Raw genomic sequence first — 26571 nt, 5'->3', positions numbered from 1 at the left:
CCCGAAGTACTTGATTTTTAAAAAATGTATTAACTTTGTTAAACTCTTATTAATTGTTATAATTTGTCTACAAGTTGTTTTGTATTTATCATGTGTCATATTTATACCATCTGTGACAAGAATATCTTTAAAACACTTTATTTGTATTCATGCAATTGTGTGTGAGTGTGCTGAGGTCTGCAGAGGCCAGAAGCGGAAGGGATCCCTTGGAGCTGGAGTTCCAAGAGATTATGAACCTCTTGATATGGGAGCTGGTAATTTAACTCTGGTCTTCTGGTCCCTCAGCAAACTGTCTGAACTTTTGAGCTAGGACTCCAGTCCTCAGAAAAGGATAGTTTGTTTCTATTAGTCTTTAGTCCTTTTAGTTATTTTTTTATCCTACTTCCCTGGGTGAGGACCTTCAGGAGCACAATGGGGACATTGGTCTCTCCAACACTAGGATGCCCTCTAGTGTCAGACAACAGCATTAGGGGTTGCTTTTCTAGTGGAAGGTAGATAGTAGGATGCTTCACCGCTAGTGGCGAATAGGGTGCTGAGTTTTCTCTAGAAGCATTGCAGCTGCTGCGCCTCTTAGTTGCTAAGCAACCGCGTTGCCCCGAGCCAAGAGCACGTGCTGTCTCTCCGCAAGGCGGGACTACATTCCCCACAATGCCGCGCGCAGTAGGCCCTGGCCGGAGAATGGGGGAAGGGTGGCCGGGAGGCGGAGCGGAAACCGGGAGTAGAGTCCCCGGGTGCCGAGCGCTCTCGGTCCTACCTCCGTCCTGGCCCGGAGGCTGTTGCGGCGCCGCTAACGCCCGCCCGTGGCGGGCTGTGGCTGTAGTTCCAGTTTGTGAGCCCCGCGGCGGCGGCCCGCGTGATTGAAAGGAAACCAGCAGGCCAGGTCAGACGGAGGAGATTGGGGAGGCGGGAGGCGGTGTCCCTGCGGCCCCGGCTTTGCTACTTTGACAGCCTCGACCGCCGGGCCGGGCTCCGCGGTGCTCTGCGGGGATGGGCAGTCTCTGCGGCCGCTCTCATTTGTGCTCCGCTCTTGACAGCTCAGTTCTCTCGTTAGGAGAAGGACGTGAAATGCCCATTAAACCTTCCAAACTCTTCTCCTGGGAGGCTGGGGAGGAACTTTATCTGCTGTAGGTGCAGGCGGTGGCAATTGAATGGCCAGGCAGCCAGGATTCGAACCCCTGGCGTCCCTTTGCCTGCTGCTTCATTCAGGCGAAGCAATGGCTCCAAGCCGATTTGTTTCATCCAGCAGATGGAGATCTCATACAGCTTTAAGTTGTTAGATTTATGGATAATAAGCTATTACACCTTGAGTTCTTCATTTGACGAAAAGATGTTTTGAATGTGATTCGAAGTGTGTGGACTTTTGGTTAATCACTAGCTTGTGTGTTCACTTTATAGTTTTACTTCTTACATGCAGAGAATTCCTTAAGATATGCTGGCTTCTTAATTTCCGCCCCTTTAAGATGGCTGAGAATGTTCTAAGGAAATTGATGACTCTGCTTTCCTGGGGATCAGCTCTGTAGATAACTGTACAAGGACTCACCTCCCCCACCTCCCTAGCCTGGTCCCATAGGAAACCCTTAAAAGGAGATTAAAGGCTTTGTCCGGCAGATCCTTTGCAGCTTTGCCCTATGTCAACTTTCTGTACTGTTTCTAATGGTTCAGTCGTTTCTCTCCCCCCCACCCCCCTTCTCTCATTTTCTAGACAGGGTTTCTCTGTGTAGCTCTGGCTGTCCTGGAATTCACTCAGGCTGGCCTCAAACTCAAGAGATCCTCCTGCCTCTGCCTCCCTAATACTGGGATCAAAGGTGTGCGCCACCATCACCTGGCACCCTCTTAGGATTTCTCTTCCCAGGTTGTAGTTTTTGTCAGGAGACACATTGAATGAATGCAGTAAATCTGATCAGGATCGACTTCAACGTGTTCAGGTTCTGTCGGTTGTTTTTACCCTTGCTTTCTCAATGTTATTGACATTGGGTTTTCAAGGAAATCTTTATAAAACTTTTAACTGAATTTCATTTTTATTTAACGTGTATGCCCTGTATGTACTATTTTGAGTCGAGACACTATTGCGCAATATGTGACATAATTGAGTAAATATTGTTTTGAATGTGCAGTTGTAGAGGGATAGTGGGGCTGGTGGGCCTGATGATTTGTGTGACTGTGTAACACCTTTAGGGGAAGGGGAGCCTTCTAATGAGTGCTAAAACAGTAGCAGTTAATAATTGTGGAAGGGGCATACGCATGCAAACATCTCTGACTGACCTTAAAACGTGCGGCAGAAACACTCATTTTGAAGGAAATGTCTCTCCTTGGTGTTACTGAGTGCAGTAGAGGAGAAGGTGAGAACTGCAGCCTCGGTTCTTGTCCTGTGTCCACCATCCACATGACCTTAGCTCTGCTTTCTCTGCAGTTCTCCTTTCCCCGTGTCTACAGTAATGAACAGATCGATTCCAGGGACTCGTCTATCTCAGACTTCCAAGGCTAAGGATCTTGGAACATCCGTTTTACTATAGCGGAAAACTATAAATCCCCTTACGCATTTATTCGTGTCCTTGTTCCCTGCCCTCTACGTTTTACAGTTCTTTCCTTCCACCCTGATAAAAAGGGATTCTCGTGGAAGAGCTAGGAAGCTGCAGAAATCAGGATCCCTACCAACCAGCATCGGCTCTCCGAGCTGCGGCTCCTCTTCCTTCCATCCTGGTGGTGCTGGGTACCTCTTGCCTGTGCCCTCTTAGTTTCTGGTCTCACTTCTCTAACCTGTTTTCATTTTTCCTTTTCATAAATTCATCTACTTCAGCTGTTGTTTTCTCTCTGGTCTCTTTATGTAGATGGCCCCTGGCAGGGGTGCCCATGCTAGTTCATCTGGAAAGAGGTGTAGGGCCATATGACACAAGCTATGATTGGCTAAGGCTCTGAGCAGCTCAGCCTGTGACTGAAATATCTGATGCTGCATAATGTGGTTTTACATTAAACACTCTCTATAGCACAGTGATAAAGCACTTTTCTTTTGATATAGTGCTTCCTGTTTTCAATCCCAGCCTTACTTTACCCCCACCCTTATCTCACCATAGCTCTGTGGACTGGAACTCGCTGTGTAGACTGGTCTTCAACTCACAGAGCTCTAAGTGCTTCTGCCTCCCTCATGCTGGAATTAAAGCCCTGTGCCATCAGGCAAGAGTACCTTATCGTACTTTATTCTCTCTTTTAAGATCTATTTTTATAATTGTTACTGCTGTTGCTTCTCTTCCCCAAGATGCCATCTGAAAATGTTAAGATATCTGTGTGTCACCTTAGTAAGAACTCTTGTGTAGCTTTCTTCAAGGCAGTAGATTTTATTTATTTTTTAACCTTTAGTTCTTAGCACTGTGGATTGAACTCAGTAGCTACATACCCCCAGGCCTAAGCATCTTCAAGTTTAGGCCTAATTATAGAGTTGGTAGCTGTTGCCTGTGTTAATTCTTTTCCACCAGATATTTGCTTCAGGCAGTATTATGTAGAGAAAATATTTTAGGAATGGACAGTTTCTTCAGAAATTCCATTCCAGGGCCAAGTCTGGTGTGTGTGTGTCTGTGTGTGTAGGGCTTAGTTCTGCATCTTGCATTGGAGAGAGTTATGTGTACTTCTGACTGTTGGTGAACATACCATATCTTCCTTATTCTCTACATATGCCTCTATGGCTGTGAAGTCCTTTGGAGACAACAAGCGGGTGTGATGCTTATAGCACCTTAGGCTGAGTGCCGGCAGCTCTGCTTATTGGCCGCTGCTGCCGCTGCCGCTGCCGCCTCTGTTAGATATTATTCATAACAGCACAGAATGTAGCACTGAATCAAGGCGAAATGGGATTTGAATGAGAGATTTGAAGGTAGGATTAGCCATCTGTTAATGTTTTTAACATTACAGTTGCTATTACAATGCTTTCGTAAAAAATTATGGAAATACTTTGTAACGGGCAGTTTAAAAGGGACTTGTTTTTAAAAATACTTTTTAAAACTGAAACTCAGCAAGAAATCTTTATCTGTAGATTTCATGGACATGCCTGCATGCCTATATGTAGAAATAAATGTACCCAGAAAAAGTTTTGCAAAATAAAGTCTGTAGTCTGTACATTTTTCTCTGATGATTTCTGTTTTGTTTTTTTAAAACATTGCTAATTGCAAATGATCTGTTTTGTTCCCTGCTTTTGGGAAGCAGTGGGACCCTGAGCCGAGAGTTGAAATGTTTTGGATGTCCTGACTCTGTGCTCTTCTTCCTTCTTTTCTATAATTCTAGTTTAAGTATTTCGTGGTTAGTTGTCTTTCTTTTGTTCCAGCAATAAAGCTGGCCTAACAAGTTTATCTTTTGGTTTGGGGCTAGGGAGAAACCACTGAAATGTTGCTTAACTACTTGGCTATTTGCATGGCATACTGCTTGGTGAGATGTGTAAGAGAGCTTTGAACACTGCAGTCTTTTCAAGCAGCAGTTCTCAACCTGGGGCTTGTGACCTCCATAAGGGTAGCATATCAGATGTTTACATTATGAGTCATAACAGTACAAGATTACAGTTATGAAGTAACAATAAAACAATTTTATGGTTGGGGGTCACCACAACATGAGAACTGTATTAAAGGGTTGCAGCATTAGGAAGGTTGAGAATCACAGCTTTAAAGTTTTTTGCTTGTTTGTTTGTTTTTGTTGTTTTAAAGTCAGGGTCTCATTGTGTAGCCCTGGCTGCCCTCAAACTCAGATCTTGCCTCTGTCCCTTGAGTACTGGATACAGGCATGCACCACTATACCTGCCTCCTATAAAGATTTTATAGTTGGAGTGTCAATAATAAACCCTGTAACAAATAGAGAAATTTAGAAAAAACTTCTGCCAGTCTTTGCTGTCTGTTGTCTGTACTCCTTAGGGAATGTATTTTTCAGAGTTTGACACATTGTGCTTAAAATACCTAGTAACAGGTTTTTTTTTCTGTTAACATTCTTGGAATTGTTCCCTAGACTTTGTTTTGCACTCCACTTCCTCTTAATCCTCTTCCTATTAGAAAATACAAATTCAGTGTTTTCCTGTTTGTAAAGATCATCACATCAGGTCGTTATTGATCCTGTATGTTACACAGACAGCCTGACAAGCTCCTAAGAAATGGGACATTAGGGCTTTCTTTGCCTGGGGTTTCTTTGCTATTTGTGAGGGGAAATGTCTTTTTTCTATCAGAGGTGGACAACCTACTGAGGGCCAAAATTCTACAAATCTCCCACACCTCTCATCTCTCCTGCCTTGTAAAATTTTTATGCAAATCGTTTACTTTCTCCATATTTGTTTATGCAAAGACAACCCCTCCCCAACCCTCCAGAATATGACAGCCTAGGGCAGCAGACTCCTTCCCTCTTTCTTTCATTCTCTTTGCATGATTCTTTTAAAACTAGCCAATTGGGAAAGACTGAGATTGGACGCCAGGTGATGTGGAAAAAGATACAGGCATCACCTGTGTCAGAATGAAAACCTGAGCTTGCTAGCCTGGTTTGGGTTCTTGGTTGAATTGGCTTTTACAACAAGGAATAGCTTTGGTAGGCTGTTTTCTCTTTGATCCTGTGTTTACTTGTGGGATATAGATATATTCTTTTCTTTACTTTGTTTTGTCTAGACAAGGCCTTATTAGGGCTTGTGAGGCCTTTCCTGCTTATTTGCTTGTAGCCTGTAGTTTCTACTATCCCACTTTAAGCTCTGGGTAGACTGATCTATCAGCCTCCCCCCAACCCCCTCCCCACCCTGGATCCACCAAAACACACACACACACACACACACACACACTTATTTTTAATATGCTCAGAAAAAAGCAGCAAGTGCTCTTAATCGTTGAGCCATCTCTCCAGTTCTGCTATTTGCTTGTATTGAGAGAGAGAGAGAGAGAGAGAGAGAGAGCAAGCAGTTTCCTTCAAGATTCTGGTCAGAAATAAATGTTAATAGTTTTAGTTGGTAATAAATTGGGACCAGATTTTGTAGTTGGCAGACCAGTTGCTAACCTCTCTGAGGGATTACCTTAGCCCATACCTCATACAGACTTCATCATACCCCGCCTCTGTTTCTGTTTATTCAGAGCAGTGCCTTATTAATTGTCTCACTTCTGCTAAGGCATGGTCTTCAAGAAAACAGGAATCCTACTTCTACCTTTCACACTGCCAATTCCTGACACATAGTAGGTGCTTTAATAGATAATGTGGATGAATGGATGAGCAGATGAATGAATAAACCAAGCTCCTTCACACATCAAATGAAACTGCACATAGTAGTGTCTAGATGTTTATTTTCCTCTGATTTTTTTTTTCTATTTCCTTTTTGGATTTTCTGCAGTTGGGAACTTTCCCATAGGAATGTTTAGAAGGTTATTTTACACACACACACACACACACAATAATGGGGATAATGATGGAAATGGTTATAACATAGTTTTATGCTCTAAATGCCTTTGCTCTGGGAAGTAGCCATGCTACCAGCCCCCTCTCAGCTTCCCTTGAATCCATGGCTAAAAGACACAGACACATAGTTGTTCAATTTCAATTTGCCTTCTTGGCACAATTGTTGGGCACTACTATCTCCTGCCTGGAAAAGCATGCTCTTACCAATTTCTTATCTCTGTCTCTCCCAGACACCCCAAACTTCAGTTGCTAAACTCCCCCGAGCCCCCTTCTATAGGAGCAGCCTGTGTGTCACTCTGTTTTGAGATCTTACATGGCTCTCAGTTCTTCTCTCTCCAAAGCATGGTGAACGCCTCCTCCTCTTTCCTTGAGTCCTATGTCTGCCTCTAGGGACCTGGAAGTCCGTCTGTCCGTTCCTCCCAGCAATTGGCCCATGGCGTCCTTTACTGACAGATCAAGAACCAATTGAGGAACAGGACCTTAGCATCAGAACTGCTCCCTACAAATAGTGACAGTAATCTGGGGAAAAAAAGATCATTTTAGATTGCTGTAATTTTGGCTAGCAGAAGACTGTTGTATGATGGTGGCCCAGAAATTCTGAGTGATAGCCTGTTAGGTTGCTAGGTAGTGACTCAAGGCTTTGAGAGGGCCAGTACTTGAAACATAAAAGAGAATGGCAGTGTGCTGTTGTCATTTGAAGCTTCGAATACCACACAGAAAAGCACATTGAGTCCTCTAAAATGGAAACTTCTAGTTCTTTGGAAAGTTAGTTATGTCAGCTGATGGTTTGCTGGTGCACACAGGTGAAAGGAGTGTTAGTAAATTACTGTTAATTGCTCAAAGTTCAAACTCCCTGTCACATCTTGCTTAAAGTAAACATGTGAAAGATACAGGTGAAAGGATGTTTTGATAGAGCAAACACTTGAAAGGATGATTGATGAAGGAGAATAAATATGACCCCACAGACAGTGGGAGATGAGCACTGAGCTTGGGTTTGGTTTGTTCCACCTCATTATTATTTGATAAACACACATGTATTGGTTCTCCTTACATAGCATTGTTGAATTCAACTTGTGTTAATGCCACCACTGAGAGAAACTCAAGAACTGCCTGTGAGGTTCCTGTGGCAGCTTTCAGCTTCAGCAACCTTGTTGCCTCAGGCCTGTTGGCAAGCCTGGTGGTTTCTTCAGGATTGAACTATAGCTGCCTAGTGTCTGCTTGCTGAGAGGACTGGATCGAAGCTGTTGGTTTGTGCCTGGTGTCTGCCTACCTAGAGGACTGATCTGCAGTTGCTAAGTCATATTTGTTTTATGCTACGGGAATGAACTGCTGCCAAAGAAAACCAGGCTCACCCTCAAAGAACTATTGCTGAACAGGTCCACTTCTCCCATATTCTACTAACTTGTCTCTTTTACTACCTCTGCTGGGTGGTGGGATAGAGGAGTGCTTGAGTCCTTAACAAAGTAGGTTGCAAAAATATATGCCTATGGTCCTATTTTTTTTTTCCTAATTGAGGCTAATAGTTGTTCCTTCTGTAATCACTGAAGGAATATAAATAAATTACTGTTAGTTGCTGAAAGTTTAAACTCCTTGTCTGTCCATCTTCCTCTATGAAAGCATACATGTAACTCCCAGTGGACAGGAATGTGTTCTCATACTGACACTGAAGTGGTTCTGTAGAGTTGGCTTTTCACCTTTATGCTTGCCTAGTAAGAGTGGGGACTTGGCCACTCTGGCAGTAAGAACTTGTGTTCTGGTAAAGGTCACAGATTTCTACCTCCCTCAAGCACCAGGATTCTGATGTCACACAAAATGATCTGATTCATAACTCAGAATTTACAATGCCTCCCCTGCAAATCTTGTTGCTGCTTCATTTCATGAGGAGATCTGATAGTCCGGGCAGTATTCTTCTCTGACTTTGCTGTACATTGAGGACTAACCTAGTGTTCTTTTAAAAATATTGGTAGCCGCAGACATGGTAGCACACATCTGTAATCCCAGCCCTTGTAAAGGCTGAGAGGCAAGATGATGGAGGCCATGGAAGTCCATATTATAACCCTGTCGTAAAGCAATGGCAACTGTAAAACTAGCCATACCGATGCTGTCTGGGAGCATAGCTCAGCGGTAGGGAGAATGTTTGCCCGCCATCTAGGAATGCTCACCAACACATCATGGCAGGCTATGTGGTGGTGCACGCCTTTAATCCCAGCACTCGGGAGGCAGAGGCAGGTGGATTTCTGAGTTCGAGGCCAGCCTGGTCTACAAAGTGGGTTCCAGGACAGCCAGGGCTATAGAGGAACCCTGTCTCGAAAAACCAAAACCAAAACCAACCAACCAAACAAACAAACAAAAAAACCAAGACAAGAACAAAGATGGAGCTTGGTTCCCATCTCCATTCTCATTTAATTGATTTAATTGGTGTAGGGTGTGATTTGGTACTGGGATTATAAGAATCTTGCTAGGTGAGTTTTTGGTAAAATATTGCCTGAGAAAGAACAGTGGAGATGTGTACCTTTAAAGATCTAGTTACTTCTTCCTGCGTTGCTTGGAATGGCTTGTGGTTCTCGGGCTAATTCTCAGGTCTTGGGGTACATCAGGGAACTGTCTTGGAGGCTGGAACTTTTCAACCCTTGGTCAGGCCTAAGCTGGCTCCTGGACGTCTTTTTAACTCGGGGAGGGTTCTGGGGTGTTCCTTCTTCTTTGTGTTGTCCATGCCATGCTACTTTGTTCCTTGGTGTACTTTCAGAGTCCTAATGTAGAGTGGGATCCATGCTCCCAGCCTCTCAGACCTTTGTTATTCCCAAGACAACTCTTTCCTGTCTCTCAACTTCGCGTTTATTAGCTGTGCAGCACGGTGGGTTCTGTCGACACTTCATACATGGAACAGAGTAGTGGAGAATGAATGCCCTTTGTAGTGTGAAATATTAAAAATCCAAATCCACACTACGGCCAGCTATGCACTGACCACTGGTCTTGGTCTATTTTCTGGTCGGCAGACAGACCGAGACCACATTATTCCTTCTAGCCAGGGCCTGTCTCACCCAGGCTGGCTCTGCCTGTCTGGAGCTCTGGAGTCATTCTCTCCACCTGGCTCGCTAAGTTCCCACAGCTGGCTGCTGCCACCCCCATCCCACGCTTCCAAATTCCCGAGGCTGGCTAGGATGCATGCTTGTACACCCACGATCTGCCGCCTTTACCTTCTCTCTCTGGAACCCAGATGAGTGACTGTGTGAAGGAAAACATCACACAATCTTAGTTTAAAATCAACAGGTAACACAATTGCTGGGCGCGGAACCTAGCATCCTAATTTTATAATCTAGTCTATGTTATAAATCCTCCAGTATCGGATCCACTCTGACAACCTCTGTCTTCCTACATTGTGCCTGCCTCCCTTGCTCCTACAGTCCAAAAGGAAGTCTCTTTCTCCTGCGTTCCCTCTTTCTAACCCAGAAGTCCTGCTGCCTTCTCGCCCAGTGATTTAGTTCTTGTCGTCTTTATTATCTAACCAGTTAGGGGAATTTCCACAACAACCCTTCATCACATTTACTCCGTCTATTATACTTTCTTTGCCCTCTCTCTTTTTTCTTTTTTCAAATTGTTCCCCCTTTTATTTCTTTCTTTTAAAGTTAACTATCACCTACCAGGGAGAACACAACACTTTGTGAGACTGGCCTGTTCCACTTAATGATGATTTCCAGTTCCATCAAACTTCCTGTAAGTGACATAAACTTGCTTTTGTGTGTGTGTCTGAATAAAACATCTACTGTGTGCATCTAACACATCGGCAAATACTTTGCATAATAAATTAATATCTTGAGTTCTTTATATATTTTGGATAGTAGCCCTCTGTCAGATGTAGGGATGGTAAAGATCTTTTCCCAAACTGTAGGCTGCCGTTTTGTCCTACTGATGGTGTCCTTAGCCTTTTCGGCTCAACAAAGTCCCATTTATTAATTGTTGATCTTAGTGCCACCACCAAATTTCCTTATCATTATTGTGTGCGTCCAACCCCCTGACTCCCCATTGAGGTTCATTCTGTTAGAGGCTGAGCATTGTCAAGAGTAGAAATACATGTAGAAGAAGCATTAGATCCATATTTATCACCCTGCATAAAACAAAGGCCAAGTGGATCCAAGACCTCAACAAAGAACCAGATACACTAAATCTAACAGAAGAGAAAGTGGGAAACTGCCTTGAATGCATTGGTACAGGAGACAAATGCCTGAACAGAACATCAGTAGCTCAGGCACTAAGGTCAACAATTAATAAATGGGATTTTGTTGAGCCGAAAAGGCTAAGGACACCATCAGTAGGAAAAATGGCAGCCTACAGATTGGGAAAAGATCTTTACCATCCCTACATCTGACAGAGGGCTACTATCCAAAATATATAAAGAACTCAAGATATTGGACTCCAACAAACCAAATAATCCAATTAAAAAATGGGGTATAGAGCTATACAGAGGTTCTCAATAGAGGAATCTCTAATAACTGAGAAACACTTAATGTTCAACATCCTTAGTCTTCAGGGAAATGTAAATCAAAATGACCCTGAGATTCTACCTTACACCAGTCAGAGTGGCCAATATCAAAAATTCAGGGCATAGCACATGCTGGCAAGGATGTGGAGCAAGGGGAATCCTCCTCCATTGCTGGTGGGAGTGAAGACTTCTTGTACAACCACTCTGGAAATCAATTTGGTGGTTTCTCAGAAAATTGGTAATAGATCTACCTAAGGACCTAGCTATACCATTCCTGGCTATGTAACCAGAAGATGCTCCACTATACCACAAGGACACTTGCTCAGTTATGCTCATAGTAGTTTTATTTGTAATAGCCAGAAGTGGAAAGAAAAAAAAAACCTCAAATGTCCTTCAACTGAAGAAATGGATAAAGAAAATGTGATTTATTTACACAGTGGAATATAATTCAGCTATTAAAAACAATGACATTATGAAATTTGCAGGCAAATGGATGGGACTAGGAAATATCCTGAGTGAGGTAACATAGACACAAAAGGATGTGTGTGATATTTACTCACTAATAAATGGGTATTAGCCGTATAGTGCAGGATACCCATGCTATAATCCACAGACCCAAAGAAGCTAACAAGGAGGGCCCAAGGGAGGATGCTTGAATGTCAGAAGGGGAATAAAATAGTCAGTGGGGGTGGGAGGAGGGTGGGATCTGGGTGGCAGAGGGAATGGGGAGGGGTATGGGGGTGGACAGGAGTTTGGGTTTAGGGAGAGCCTGGGAGAGAGGACTCCCAGAGACTGAATCACCAACCAAAGAGTCCATGGGCTGGACTAGAACCTCCACTTCTGCACATATGTAGCAGAAATGCAGCTTGGTTTTCATGTGGGTTCCTCAATAACTGGAGCGGGGGCTGTCCCTGACTGTTGTCTGCCTATAGATCCAGTTCCCCTAACTGGGCTGCCTTGTCTGGCCTCAGTGGGAGAGGAGGTGCCTAGCCCTGCAGTGACTTGATGGCCAGGGTAAGTGCCTCCCCCTCAGAGGAGAAGGGAGGAGGTGTGGAGGGAGGGGCTATGTGAGGGGGATACTGGGAGGAGTGGGGGAGTGGGGTGCTGCCATCAGGATGTAAAGTGGATAAATAAATTAGTGGGGGGAAAAAGAGTAGACATAACTCCTGATGAAGAAACTAGAATCTGTGGCCTGGGTGGAGACCTGCCATTCTAGTTGGCATGGCCAAGGAGCCTAGGAAGCCACGTTTACTGTAAGGCATGGTAAAGAGATAGGTGTAGTAATTAGTCTTTCAGTGTGACATTGTACCTGTCCTTCCCAAGGTCACCCCTTGAGCATTAGCTCGGCAGGCCACAGCTTCCCGAACCTGCTGGCTGCTCTGAATCAGTCAGAAAACTCTCACATCTCCTTTCTGTTCTCTTCCTTTTCTCTTAACACTTTGAATCTTTTGTGCTTTCATACTCTCCTTAAGCCCATCCCCCACCCCACCCCCAGTCATACTGCTGCTTGTCAGTTCTCTTTCTAGCTTTCATACTAGCTCAGATAAATCTGTCCACAGTTTGCCTGTCCTCAGGGGTTTCCGGTTAAATGCTAATAAAAGTGTCCTTGGACTTTCCTCTGGGTCTGTTTTTAAAATCTCTTATTAATACAGTTAAGAGCCATGAGAGGAGACCTGGATTTTGCCCATATCAGTACTGAGCAAATACTCTGGCGAGTCCATGTTGGAGCGTTCCTGCCTTTATGAAAGTCTCTTTTCTGACCAGTGGTGAAGTCAGATCTTATATTTAGTCATCTGGGATTGAGTAACTTATTGAGTTTTTTTTTTTTTTTTTTTTTTCTTAATTGGGAAACGGTAAAAGATTTCTCAACGTGCAGCATCCGGAAGTGAATTCAAAACCAAATGTGTATTGAACCCAGGGTGTTTGTGGCTGTGTTTATCCTGTGCTGCATCATGTGGCTTCACTGTCGCCTTGGTTCTGACCGCACAGCCAGCCACTCTGCTCCGCACTTGTCCTCATGTCTTCTGCTGTTTTAAACCCGGCTCGCAGTTAACGCCCCTTGCGTGTTCTACATTGCTGTGTTTGCACTGTGCACACAGATTTTCTGCCCATACAGTTTACCTATGGAAAACAGGGGCTTTGCTGCTTTCCTACTGCCAGTCCTCAGCACACAGTGTATGGTTGATATGCCTTCTCTCTCTTCGCCTTCCCTCTCTTTCTTAGCTGTCATTTAACTCTTCATCTGCCAGAAACACCTAGCTGGCCGTGTTCTCAGTTCTCCAGTGATGTCACCTTTCTGGCTCTGTCGTCATGCCGACTTGTCTTTTGAACTAACTGGAGAGTCCCAGTGCTCTTTCCAGAGGGTGCTAGGGCTGCACAGGTTAATCTGCAGCTTTGTTATACAGATGTGAGGAACTGGATCTGTGTCAGTTTAAGGCCAGCTTTGATTTGATGTATGTCGTGAGGCCCAGACCATCCAGGATGCATAGCTTGTCTCCGATAAACACAAAATCTAAAGCATCTCTTCTAGAAAGCACATTTCTAGGGAAGAACAACTGTAGAGCATCCCTTGCACATAGCTCAGTATGTGCCGAGTGAATGTTATAATGTTCCGAAGGCTTTGGGTTGATGTGCTTGTCTTGCTGTGTACCTGAGACTGGCTTGACACTCCCATGCAGCCTCGGCTGGCCGAGAGCTCGCCATGCTGCCTTCCCTCCCGTGTGCTGGGATTGCCTGTGTGTGCCCCTGCGCCTGCCTTGTTACCTTTATATTACTGTATTGTATTCACTTAGTTGTAGTCTCAAAGTAGGTTTTATTTGGTTTTGTTATTCCCTAGTAGATGGATTAAAATCGGCATGTTTATTTGTTGGCACTGCAGAAATGAAAGCACCCCTAGAAAGTCTGTTTTTAGCAAGCTATGAAGTAGTCATGGGAAATGCACTATAGATTTTTATTTGGAACATCCCCCTCCCCCCACCCCCGTGATGAAACCAGAGCTTTATCTCCTGAGTATTTAGGTGGTTTATAAACATGAATCTTTATGTTCTGACTCTTTCCAAGTTCTGTGATTTGTAACCTTGCACTTGATTCCTTTCTGTTTCAGGGTGGATGCTCATAGGGTTAGTGTGGCCTCATTCATAACATCATCATCTAGTGGCACCTTCCAGTCATGTGTCAGCACACGTCTTATTATGGGGATTCTGCTAGCTAGCCATTTTGATTTTCCCTCTTTGCTTTTCATCATTTCTCACTTTTATTTTGACACTCCTGTTTCTGTTCCCTTTAGGAATCACCTTTGTGTTGGAGTTGGTGGCCATGTTTGAACAGACAGAATTAGAATCTTGTATTGTCTGTCAACCTTATCAATGGCTTTAGTGACAGATGACAAGTCACTCAAAATTTTATGACCATGGTGGCAAATTTTTCAGCTATTAACAGATTTATATTTATTTCTAGTTTAATTTTGAAAAGATATGAAATGCGCTGGGCAGTGGTGGCATACGCTTTTAATCCCAGCATTTGGGAGGTCGAAAACCAAAAATAATAAATAAATAAAAATAAAAATAAATAAAAAAGGAAAAGGTATGAAATGGAACTGATAGATGACCAGGAAGCTTGTTAGGTGGCAGAGAACTCTGTCAGGGAGGGTGGCAGTGGCACATCAGAGGCCGGCGCTGTCCTTGTCCATCCTGGTGCAGGTGGCGCTGACTCTTTGCTCTTCATTTACAGTTGTGTGACGGCAGCGCAGCCCTGCTGAAGATGGACAGAAGGCAGTAGTCAGCTGCTCCTCCTCTCTCCTCTCAAAAGACTTGATCGTTCGGTGTCTTGTTTCCAGCCGCTGCTCCTCGGTCAAGTCTGTTTGCTTCCTTCGTCAGACATGTTCCGTACAATCTCAAGGAAAAATATGTCCCAGAAGCTGAGCTTCCTGTTGTTGGTGTTTGGACTCATCTGGGGGCTGATGCTACTTCACTACACTTTGCAACAGCCGCGGCGGCAGAGCAGTGTCAAGCTTCGTGAGCAAATCCTAGATTTAAGCAAAAGATACGTGAAAGCTCTGGTGGAGGAGAGCAGGAGCACGGCAGATGTGGACAGCGGCGCGTCCATGGCAGGCTATGGTAAGAACCTGGCAATGTCTGGCTTGTTTTAAGTTCTTTATGTGTGCCAGTCTTTTCCTTTTAGATGAGATGGGAAGCTAGGAAGTCAGAATGAAGCCTGTTCATTCAGTGCTGGGAATCAAATCCAGGGCCTTCACATAATGCCAGGCTAGCACACTGTCTTAATTAGGGTTTCATTGCTGTGAAAAGACATCATGACCAAGGCAACTCTTACAAGGAAAACATTTAATTGGGGTGGCTTACAGGTTCAGAGGTTCAGTCCATTGTCATCATGGCAGGAAGCATGCAGCATACAGGCAGGCATGATGCTAGAGAAAGAGCTGAGAGTCCTACATCTTGATCTATAGGCAGCAGGAGACTTGAGACACACTAGTCAGACTTGAGCTAATAGAACTTCAAAGCCCATTGCTACATTGACACACTTCCTCCAACAAGGCCACACCTCCTAATAGTGCCACTCCCTGAGCCACACTTTCTCACTTGAGTCCTTAGGGACATTCCTATTCAAACCACTACACACTCTAAGCTATAGCCCTAGCCTATTTTGTTGTTTTGTTTTGTTTGTTTGTTTTTTATTTAAGGCAGAGTTTCTTGTTTCCCAGGTTGGCCTTGAACTTACCTTGTAGTTGAATATGGCCTTGAACTTTTGTTCTTCCTTTATCTATCTCCCTGGTCCTGGGTTACAGGCCTGTGCCATGACTTGATTTCTATGTTGTCAGACTTAGGGTTTTGTGCATACCAGGCGAGCACCTCACTAGCTGAGCTGGGTGCTCACCTCTATTTGCTTGACCTTGATCTCAGTGTTTTCCTGCAGCCTGAGTGCACTGGGATTGGGCTTCTGTAGTAAGTGTGTTGGTTGAATGTTTGTTTGCTTTTGTTCAAGTCGCCTGTTTCTTTCAGTGGAGGTGTTTGCCTCTTGAGGAAAGGCCTAACAGCTAGGTCACAGTATGTCCCAAGGGCTGTGAGTTCAAGAGTGCAGTAATGCCATCCCAAGGCTGCTCTTACATTCTCTCTGCCCTTTTCTTCTGTAGGATTTCCTGAGCCTTGGAGGAGGAGGTACAGATGCCCCATTTATACTTTCCCTGTTAGAAAGAACAGGCAAGGCACGTGGGGCACACCTGTAGTCCCAGCATTAGGAGGGTGGACACAAGGGGATCCCTGGGGCCTGCTGGCCAGCTCATCTAACTGGATTGGCAAATTCTAGTTAGGTACAGTGTGAGACTGTCTCAAAAATAAGTGAAGGCTGAGACTAAGTGGCTGTTGAATTGCTAAGCTATGAGAGTGCCAGCACTCTTAACCACGGATCTGTCTCTGCAGCCTCCTTGTTTTATTTTCTCATCAGCATTTCTTTGTCAACCATTTTCTACCATTTCTTTCTGAACAATTTAAAACTTCACATAAACTCGTGAACTTGCCATTTAATCATAATGTAATTCGTTGTTATCAATTATATTCATAGAAGTGTGTGTATGCCTCACACTTTTTCTGATAGCACAGCTCTTATCTATCAACTTGATCAGCTGCCTTTAGATGATTTTTCCTGGGGATCACAGACCAGGGGTGGAGCTGACTTTTTGGTTCAGGATCATCATCATCATCAACAACAACAAAATAACAGTATCAGTTGCCACTATTGAGTCCCTAATGTCTGTGAAAAGCCTATGAGACACGTGAAGGACAAGTTACGAGAGAACCGTCCTTTTTTTTTTCCCTAGCTAGGAAAACTGTAATAAAGCCCTCCACCTTCCACAGAGGTTAAGAATCTTTCTGGAAGAAATTAAAATTAGAACTAGGTGCAGGCCTAGGACCCTGGCCAGGCCTCCTGAGTGTGCGGTGTCAGCAATAGTCACAGTATGTCTTTCTACAAGGTCAGAATTCATTCAGTGATAGTAAATTCACAAGTTTTGTTGGTTTTATTGACTGCAGTTTTCTAGGTGGTTCCAGCTATCCTGACAGTGAGGCCATGAGGTCTTTTATTCCAATCTTAATTGCTAATAACGCTCAGATCACATATTTCAAAAAAATCGGTTTATTATTGTGTGTATGTGTGTTGTATGGCTGTGTGTATCATCATGGTCATGAGTGTGTGTGTGTGTGTGTGCACGCGCATGCGAGTGAGCATGTAAGGCAGAAACAAGGTTTAGGAGTCAGTTCTCTCCTAATGTGGATGCTGGGGGTTGAACTCATGTTCTCAGGCTTTTACAGCAGGAGTTTTACCCACAAGCCACCTTGCCTGCCCTCAGACCACACATCTCCCTTCACAATTGTGTGTAGTTTCAGAACAGCTACAAAAGGTTGATGACAGAGTTCGGAGAGGCCTCACTAAGTCCGAGGTGAGAGCTCATAGAAACTAGTCCCTGAAAATTAGACAGGCTCTGAGCCTCTCAGTAGAGGAGCTGCAGAGAACCCTGCTGAGGCGGGGCTGAAGAAGGAGCTGAGAAGCCACGGCCAGGTCCATAGGACTCAACTGTTCAGTCAAGGTGCGGGGCGGGGTCTGGATGGATTGGCAGGAGTTTGATTAGGGCTCATCAAGCAGAGGGGGACCCTGCTGAACTGAATTGCTATGGATAGCTTGGAGTTCTCTGTCTGTGCGGCAGTTCTGTACTGCTCTGTGTTCCTGGCTGGTCACAGGTGTGCACCTGGCCGGGTCCTATCTCTGATCCTTGAGTAGAAAACACAGACACACAGACACACACACACACACACACACACACACACACACACCCCAGTTATTCTTAAAATGCCTTGGCTAACTCAATGACTGGCCACTCCTAATCCTTCCCTTGCTACCCCAGGCCCAGTTGGGAAAGTGGCCAGAAAACTCACATGGTAGGTTGGCTTTTTTCCTGCTGTTACTATGTTCCCTTCTTCCTCTGGAGTCCTCTGATTCTCTCTCTGCATCCTACCCGTTCAAGTTTCAGTGCCCTGCCCTATATTGCCCTATCAGCTATTGGCTACTGGCGTCTTTATTGATAGATCAAAATCCAATAGGGGGCAAAGACCTTCAGTATCAGTAACCACAGATTCCTGATCAAAGCTTCAGAACCGCCCTCTACATCCATCCTCTCTTGCTAGAGTGGGATGGTTGTACCACAGGTGGGTGGGCCATTGCCATGGTCTCAGTGTTAGATGTCTCTCTCTTTATGGCACTCAGGTGAGGATGCTGCATCCATCATGGGTCTGGGGTTTGCCTTCTTGTTCATATGGAGCATTTGCCAGTCAATGCTTCATGGTTAGTGCTGGCCAGGCAGTAGCATCTGCACACAAACACGAATGCAAAGCCCAGAGCCTCTGCATTTGTCCTCAGCATGGAGCCAGAGGCTGCTGGAGTAGCCTGGAGTAGGTCAGAGCAGGTCGCCCACCCTGTGCCCTGGCTCCCCACCCCCGTTCTCCACGGAGCGTCAGGGTCTGGCTTTTGTGGGGGTCATTTGCTTATGGGGCTCTCCTGTTCTGCCTTCACTAGTTCTCCACCTGCCTGGTCCAGCCTTATACCTACTCAGCAACGCAGTGTCCCAGGAGATGACTTACTGGTAAGAGCGTTGGCTTCTCTTCCTGAGAACCCAGCAGCTCCCACATGGAGCTCACAGCTGTCTTTAACTCTAGCATGGAATCCACCGCCCTCCTTGGCTTCTGGGCACCAGGCATATACATGGTGCACAGACATACATGCAGATCAAGTACCTATACACGGAAAATAAATGTGTTTTTTAACAGTAAGAAACGTCTAAATGTTAAATGTGTTGCTTACAAAGGGACTGATGTTTTGAGCCAGACTTTAAATCCAAAGCACGGCTCTCAGAAGTGGAGATTCTGGCGTGCTTGTAACTCTGCTGCTTTGGGTGTGGCGCTAGTGATGATCGCGATTAGACTCCCTGTCGGGCTCCAAGTATCTTTTCTGAAACACTTTTTCTTTCAGATATCCTGATAATTGTTTACCTCTTTCCCTTAAACTGTAAAGATGTAAATATTAAGTGCTCTATTGCTATTTAATATGATTGATTCCAATTTTTCCCCTTAGCTGATCTGAAGAGAACAATCGCAGTCCTCTTGGATGACATTTTGCAGCGCTTGGTGAAGCTGGAGAGCAAAGTCGACTATATTGTTGTGAACGGTTCAGCCACCAACACTACCAATGGCACCAATGGGAATTTGGTGCCGATAACGACCAACAAAAGGACGAGTGTTTCGGGCAGCGTCAGATAGCAGTGAAGGGCACCTTGCACGGCTACACCACTGTGGATTCCATCCATCGCAGGACACCTCTGAAACTGCTGCCTAGGACAGAGTAATACTTGACAATAAAAGCTCTACACATTTCCAAGGAGCTTGCTGGATTCATAGGATGTTAATTCTGTATATATAATCGCAGGCATTATTAGTTTGCTTTGACACAAAGCTCTTTAATGCTGTTCTGTATTCTTAACAGGAATTTGGTAACAAGGTTGATATGGTAAGCAGGGAGGTCATCTCTGTACAGAGATCAAGAAACAAAAGCACCAGAAAGACATGCAATCCTTTCTAGAAATACTTATCTAAGTATATAATATGTTTGTCAGATAAGTGGACAGTAATGTTCGACTCATTCTGTCACCCGCCTGTCACAGCAGTGTCCCTGTGAGTAGAGAACACGCTTACTTCCAGAACTATATTTTGTTACTCAATTTACAAGCGGAGAAAGGAAGTGTCATGTTGAAAATCATGTTTTGAAATAGACCCAAAGAATGTTTTCATTTGCACTATCCTTCAAAACTAACTGAAGGTTAATTGTATATTTTTAAAAATAGCATTTGTAAGAATATAATTTTGAAATGGGTAGCAGCCACTGTCCATAGCTAACCGTCAGGGGACAATTTAATAGAAATGGGAGTAATTGCTAATCTCATACTTAAAAATTTCTTACATGTATTCTCCAGAATAATACATATTTTTATGATGAAATGAAAAATAAAATATGCATGATTTTTCACAATCATGGCTGTTGATTTGAAAGTGAATCTCAGTGTCACGTGCCTGTAGCCATGGAACCCAGGAGGCTGGGATAGGAGAGCTGCAAGCTCAATGTCAGCCTGGGCAGCAGAGCAGACCCTATGTAAAAACCATTAGGAAAGTCCATCATTCCATATTCTGGTAAGTGTTCTTCGGTTATTTTGGTGGAGGAAGGAAAGGACTTGAGGACTTTAGCCAGATGTATATAATAAATGTTATTTGTGCTGCACAGAAGTGCTTGGAAAATTAATGTGAGTTGATGTTAAGAGTATCCTGTGTTAGGAGATGTCAGATTAGCTATTCATTTTATATAATGACCACTTGACAGAATTAAGAACATTAAAATATAAATTATGAAAATGGTTTATCTTTTTAGAGAAACAGCTACTGTATACAGCACAAGAAATCTTGACTTGGTTAATTCTAGTATAGAATAAAACATGTCTTTATTTAAATAGCCTTTGTAGCAAATCCAATTGCTATATAGTATTCTATATTTCGTAGTATTTATTCTATATAATAACTGCTTATGTGCAGCTAGCCTCTAGATTTAGAGTAAATTGAATTTAGTTTTTGATATTTTTCATTATTATAATGCTACCACAAAAGTAGCAGTGATTATAATATTTTGTTAAAATAAGTATAAGAAATATATTGTTTCATGAAAGATAACTTTCTGAAATGTCTTCCCTGTACCTTTATGTAAAGAAATGATGTCCCATTGCCCATAGATTCTGCAGTACCGTTCGGTCTCTGAGGAGTCCTGAGCATCTCTGATTTCATTGCTTTCAGGGATGAAATAAAATATATTGTTTATATTCACAATGGTTATTTTTGGTTTGGTTTTGGTTTTCAGGATGGGTTTTTCTGTGTAACAGTCTTTGCTACCCTGGAGCTCACAGAGATCCGCCTGCCTCTGCCTCCTGAGTGCTGGAATTAAAGGCGTGCGCCACCTAGCATGCCTAGCTTGTTGCATGTCTTTTTTTTAGAACAGCAGTCATGCATTTAACAAATGTCACGTGGTTTGTTCTTTTTCTTAAAGTGCTGGATATAGAATCTAGGGCTTTGCACATGCAAAGTAGCTCTCTACCACTGAATTTTATTCATGGCCTTTGATGTTAATGACTAAAAATAATATTAACACAAATTTGTGTTTTATTTCAACCCCAAAAATCTTTTAAAAATATATATAAAATAGTAAGAAAACAAAGAGGCTGGGAATGTAAGCAGTTGGTAGTGCGATTGCCTAGCATGCTTGAAGCCCTGGTTCCAACCCCAGCGCTTAAGCCAATACAGTGAGGTTTACCTGCAATCCCAGCCATGAGTGAGTGAGTCCTATGAACTTCACTTAGGGGATGGTAAAGGTCATAAGTTAATAGATAGATAGATAGATAGATAGATAGATAGATAGATAGATAGATAGTTTTTCTAATCATTGCAAAATGAGAAGAAAACCTGAAAAATTTCTCACCAGAAATAACTACTATTGACATTTTTAGGTTATAAATGGGATCTCTGGGCTGACACTGTAGCTCAGTGGTAGGATTTACTTTGCATGTGCTGCTGTGTGTCTTGTCTCTAACAGCCCATTGGTCAGTCAATTGTCTTTGTCCATATTCTCTGTTGGTTTTCCATTTCCACTTGGTGCTGGCTAGCTTTGTATCAACTTGACACAAGTTGAAAGGATGGAGCTTCAGTTGAGAAAATGCCTCCATGAGATTAGGCTGTAAGGCATTTTCTTAATTACTGATCAATGACGGGAGGTCCCATCCCATTGTGTGTGGTGCCATCCCTAGGCTGGTGGTCCTGGGTTCTATAAGAGAGCAGGCTGAGCAAACCATGGAGAAGAAGCCAGTAAGCAGCACTCCTCCATGGCCTCTGCATCAGCTTCTGCCTCCAGGGTCATGCTGAGATCATGACCAAAATTCAAGTTGCGGGGGGAAAGGGTTTATTTGGCTTACACTTCCATATTGCTGATCATTATCTAAGGAAGTCAGGACAGGAACTCAAACAGGGTAGTAACCTGGAGGCAGGAGCTGATGCAGAGGCCATGGGGTACTGTGTCTCCGTGTATATGTATTGTGTTTACGTATGTTTGTGTGCATGTTCATGTGTGTGCACAGCACAGCACAACCCCAGGAATCATTCCTTAAGTGTTGTCCAGGGACTCTACAACTCTCCATTGCTTCTCTGGCTGCTGTAAACAAAAGGATTGTCAATCAAACGGTCAGCTGGATTACCTGTATACCAGTGCCGGCCTCTGAACACTAAACTGATAACCTGAGAAAGAACTATGCAATGATTACCATTTTATATTAGTCAAATTGCACTGTGTTCAATTTGGCTCCAGCATCTCAGATGACAGTGTGAGTTACATTTTGTAATAAACCTCACTGAACTGTAGATGGCTGAAGTCATTTCCACATAGGTCAAGAGGGATCCCACAGAGGGACTGTTGTGTGATTGATGCACATATAAGCCATCAAGGTTTTCTGCTACTGATATAAACACAAAGATTCATTTGCTGTGAGAATTGCTGCTTAGCTCACTGGGTAAGTCAGATGGTAGACATCTTCCTTCCCTGGGTGTTGGCTACTTTCATTGCTGTCTCAGTTACTAGTGTTTCTATTGCTGTGATAAAACACCATGACCAAGGCAGCTTAAGGAAGGGTCTGTTTGAATTTATGATTCTAGAGGGATAAGAGTCCATCCTGGCAAGGAGCATAGTAGGCACGGTAGCTGGTACAGTAGCTGAGAGCTCACATATTGCCCCACAGGTAGGAAGTACAAAAGGCTATTGTATATGGCTTGATTCTTTTGACATCTCAAAGCCTACCTCCAGTGGCACACTTCCTCCAGCAAGTTAGGCCATATCTCCTAATTCTTCCCAAATAACCAAGTGGGAGCCAAATAAGCAAATGCCTGAAATTTATGGGCGACACCACATTTGAACCACCACAATTGTCAGTTTGACTGGCTTTAAAATCACTTGGGATTTATACCCCTGGATGTATCTATGAGGATGCTTCCAGAGCTCACTGAGGGGTAAGAACCATCAGCGTTTGTGGCACCAAACCATGGCCTGGGGAGTTGTGGAGTGAATAAAAAGGAGAACGGAGCTGGACACCAGCATTCCTTTCTCTCCACTTCCTGACTGCATACACCACGTGACCAGCTGCCTCCTGTTCCTATTGCATGGTGACCTGTACTCTAACACCGAGTCAGAAGAAACTCATTCTCCCTCAAGCACAGTAATAAGAAAGGTAACTGCTACACCTGGCTTTGCAACGTTAAGTATCGTGAAAGACTTCTGTGAGAGATGTCTTTTCTTGTGGGATTTTGGTACTGTGGGTTGAACTGGTGACATGAAGGAAGCATCAGAAACAAGAGCAGCAGTGACATCTGGCACCAAGCCCTCGGAGCCCTCAAAGCCAAGCTGTGGCTGCTGGATAACCAAAAATGAGATGGAACTGCAAGGCTTGTGGTCTGGGGCAGCCGTGGGAGCAGCGATCAACGGTGGCAGTAGCTGCCTCCTGAGTAGCAGCAAGCTTGATAGTAGCTATGGTAGCAACAGGCAGATGAGCAGTCCTAGGGACTTAAGTATTATCCTGCCGGTGGGGTAGGATAGGGGGGTATGGTGGAAGTCACGGAAGCATGGAGATCTGAGATAAAAGTGGGGTAGATGGCTGTGAAGAGCCAGGGGAGAGAACCACAGGCTTTGCTTGCTGAGAGAGTTCCAGAGAACCGTCAAGTCTTTAGGGCTAAGAGTCTCAGATTCCCCCCTCCAAGAGTTACAATATTGGCTACTGCCACTGGCTTAAGGAATCTGAACTTAAGAGTTGTACAGTCCTAGGCTTTCATGGTTAAGTAGGTTACACCCTACCTAGGAGAGAGACTGCTGCTCCCTGCTGCTGCTTCCTGCTGCTGCTTCCTGCTGCCTGGATACAAAAGCTTCCAAACACTGCCACTAAGTCAGCCGCTTGCCCAACAGACTCCTATCTAGAGCAAAAGGACCGCAGCCAGTGAGTAGCAGCATGAGCAGAGGCTAGATGGACTTTTGCAAAGTGAGAAGATGGGGATCTTTATACAATGCCTGATGCGCTCTGAGTTAGCGAGTGAGGAGGGTTAAATGTCTCAGAAGGAGCTTGTAATTTTACAGCTTTTTCAAGTCGTTTTGTTTTTATTTAGAGTGGGAGTATGAGGTTAGCTAGAGACTGGACCCAGATATGCTAAGTACATTCAATTTTATAACGTTTGGCATAAATAATTCAATAGTAGAGTACACTTAAGGGAGCTAAGCTGTAAAGCTTTTAAAAGTTTATTGCTTTTTAAATTTGATCAGTAGTACCAGTACCTTTAAATATCTGTTCAGAAGGAGTTTAGGACCGCACTAAGGCCTTAGTAGGTCAAGTATATCTTCATATTCCTTTTGCATGTAGGTTAGCAACGTCTATAAAAACCACTCTTTAGGTGGCTGAAGAGATGGTTCAAGAGTTAAGAGCACCAGCTGCTTTTCCAGAAGATCTGGGATGGATTCCCAACACCCACAGGGCAGCTCACAGCTGTTCATAACTCCAGTTTCAGGGGATCCAATGCCCTCTTCTGGCCTCTGTGGGCTCTGTACACAATGTGGTACACAGATATACATACAGGTAAGACACCCATCCACAAAAATATTGCAACTATTTTTTAAAGAAAAATCAACACTTAAAATTCTTTTTGGTGCTTATCTGTGTTTTTTCTTTACTGTCATAGTTTGCTTTTCTGTTGCTGTGATAAAACAGTGACCAAAGGGGTTTATTTGACTTCTATTTCTGCATCACAATCATTGATGGCTGTGAGTTGGCTCAGTGGGTTAGAGCATTTGCGATTCTTATAAAGGGCCGGACCTGGGTTTGATCCCTAGCATCCACATGGAGTTTACCATTCCCCCGGGCACCAGTGTGCTTGTGGTATACAGACAAACATGCAGGCAACACACACATTTGCACAGAGTAAGATAGATCTTTATAAACAAAAACAATCCATCATTCATAGAAGTCAGGGGGAGAATTCAAGCAGGTGTCTGGAGGCAGGAACTGAAGCAGAGCCCATGGAGGAGAGCTGCTTACTGGCTTGCTCCCCATAGCTTGCTCAGCCTGCTTTCTTATGGAACCCAGGACCATCAGCTCAGGGGTGGCATCACCCTCAGTGAGCTGGTCCCTTCCACATCCATCATTAACCAATTTTAAAAAATGCTCTAGAGACTTGGCTACAGGTTAATCTGATGAAAGACGTTTGTCAGCTGAGGCTATATAAATGCTAGGGCCCCATGGGCAGGGCTGGGGTTGTTGGTCATTCAGGGGGCAGTGGGGTGGTGGTGGTGGGAATTGTACTTTGTTAGTAGATGTGCTCAAAGAAACAAGAAGAAAGAAATCAGATTCCAGAGATCCCTATTTCTCTCTCTCCCCCTCTACGCTTTTTTCTCTCCTATCCAGTGATAGGGGATAAAAGTGGGGAGACAAAGGGTGGGAAAAAGAACCCGCAAAGTAGTAAAGATCAGCAACAGGGAGTAGTATGTTGGTTTCCTATGATTGTCATAAAAATCACAAGTTTGACAGGTGAAAAAAAATTATTCCCTTATGGTTCTGTAGTTCAGAAATCTGAAATCAGTTATCTTGGCTGAGATCAAGGTGTTGGCAGGACCTGCTCCCTCTGGAGGCTCCTGGTGGAAGAATGCATACCTGGCCTGAGTCCCTGCCCCTGCCCCCACCCCCTTAGGACTCCATTCCTTGCATTTCCTGGCCCATGGCCTCCTTTCCATTCCTAAACCAGCCATGCAGTTGGGTCCTCCGCCTCCTTCCCGCCTCCCCAGCAAGCCTTCCTGGTTACACTCAGTGCCCTCTGGAGATTGGGACAATCTCCCCAGATTTGCACACCACAAAGTCTCTTGCGGTCTGTTGAAACATGCACAGATTCCAGAGAGTTTGGGCTTGCTTATTCAGCCAACTACCAGAGGCAAATGGAGAAATGGAGCTCCTACTTTGTCATCTAGGATGAAAGTGGGAATCTTCTTTTTAAATATAGATATATTTTAAAATGTGAACTTGGGTGATGTTGTCAGTGGTAGAGTATGTACCTAGCTTGTGTGAGGCCATGTCTCATACAAGTCCTCTCCCTTCCTTCCTTCCTTCCTTCCTTCCTTCCTTCCTTCCTTCCTTCCTTCCTTCCTTCCTTCTTTCCTCCCTCCCTCCCTCCCTCCCTCCCCCCCTCTCTCTAAAGATTTATTTGTTATTATATCTAAGTACACTGTAGCTGACTTCAGACACACCAGAAGAGGGCGTCAGATCTCATTACGACAGGTGGTTGTGAGCCATCATGTAGTTGCTGGGAATTGAACTCAGGACCTTCGGAAGAGCAGTCAGTGCTCTTAACCACTGAGCCATCTCTCCAGCCCCTGCCTTCTCTCTTTTTAAAAAAATAATAACAAATGGTCTCTAAAAAAAATATTCTTTGATAGCCTATTTTTCTGCTGGTGAAATGAGCCAATTCTAGCCAGATTAGAATATATTAAAGGCAGGTTTACTGGGAGGCTTCTCTTGGGCTGGTGAGTTCACT

At 44.1% G+C, this 26571-nt stretch overlaps 1 protein-coding gene across 3 annotated transcripts; it reads left to right on the top strand.

The window, feature by feature from the left end:
- The first annotated feature begins 687 nt into the window (after positions 1–687).
- On the top strand, positions 688–20806 carry Ccdc126 (coiled-coil domain containing 126). 3 transcript variants are annotated; one of them, XM_085840619.1, is made up of 5 exons: positions 688–880; positions 10020–10107; positions 11806–11887; positions 14603–14988; positions 19007–20806. In XM_085840619.1, the coding sequence occupies exons 4-5, from the start codon at positions 14751–14753 to the stop codon at positions 19189–19191; spliced, it is 423 nt and encodes a 140-aa protein (XP_085696745.1). In that variant the 5' UTR covers positions 688–880; positions 10020–10107; positions 11806–11887; positions 14603–14750; the 3' UTR covers positions 19192–20806. The 3 variants fall into 3 exon arrangements, with proteins under 3 accessions (XP_085696745.1, XP_085696746.1, XP_021020753.1); XM_085840620.1 differs by lacking the exon at positions 10020–10107; XM_021165094.2 differs by lacking the exons at positions 10020–10107; positions 11806–11887.
- The last annotated feature ends 5765 nt before the right edge of the window (positions 20807–26571 follow it).

The sequence above is a fragment of the Mus caroli genome, unplaced genomic scaffold (assembly GCF_978045245.1).
Source record: "Mus caroli unplaced genomic scaffold, Mus_caroli_1 scaffold_7, whole genome shotgun sequence".
NCBI lineage: Eukaryota > Metazoa > Chordata > Mammalia > Rodentia > Muridae > Mus > Mus caroli.
The sequence above is the reverse complement of the archived record's forward strand: the minus strand, read 5'-3'. Positions and strand labels throughout refer to the sequence as shown.

Coding starts and splice junctions, on each gene's coding strand:
- Ccdc126 (XM_021165094.2), top strand. CDS start 14,751: ATGTTCCGTACAATCTCAAGGAAAAATATGTCCCAGAAGCTGAGCTTC. Junction 14,989..19,006: donor CGCGTCCATGGCAGGCTATG/GTAAGAACCTGG, acceptor TTTTCCCCTTAG/CTGATCTGAAGAGAACAATC.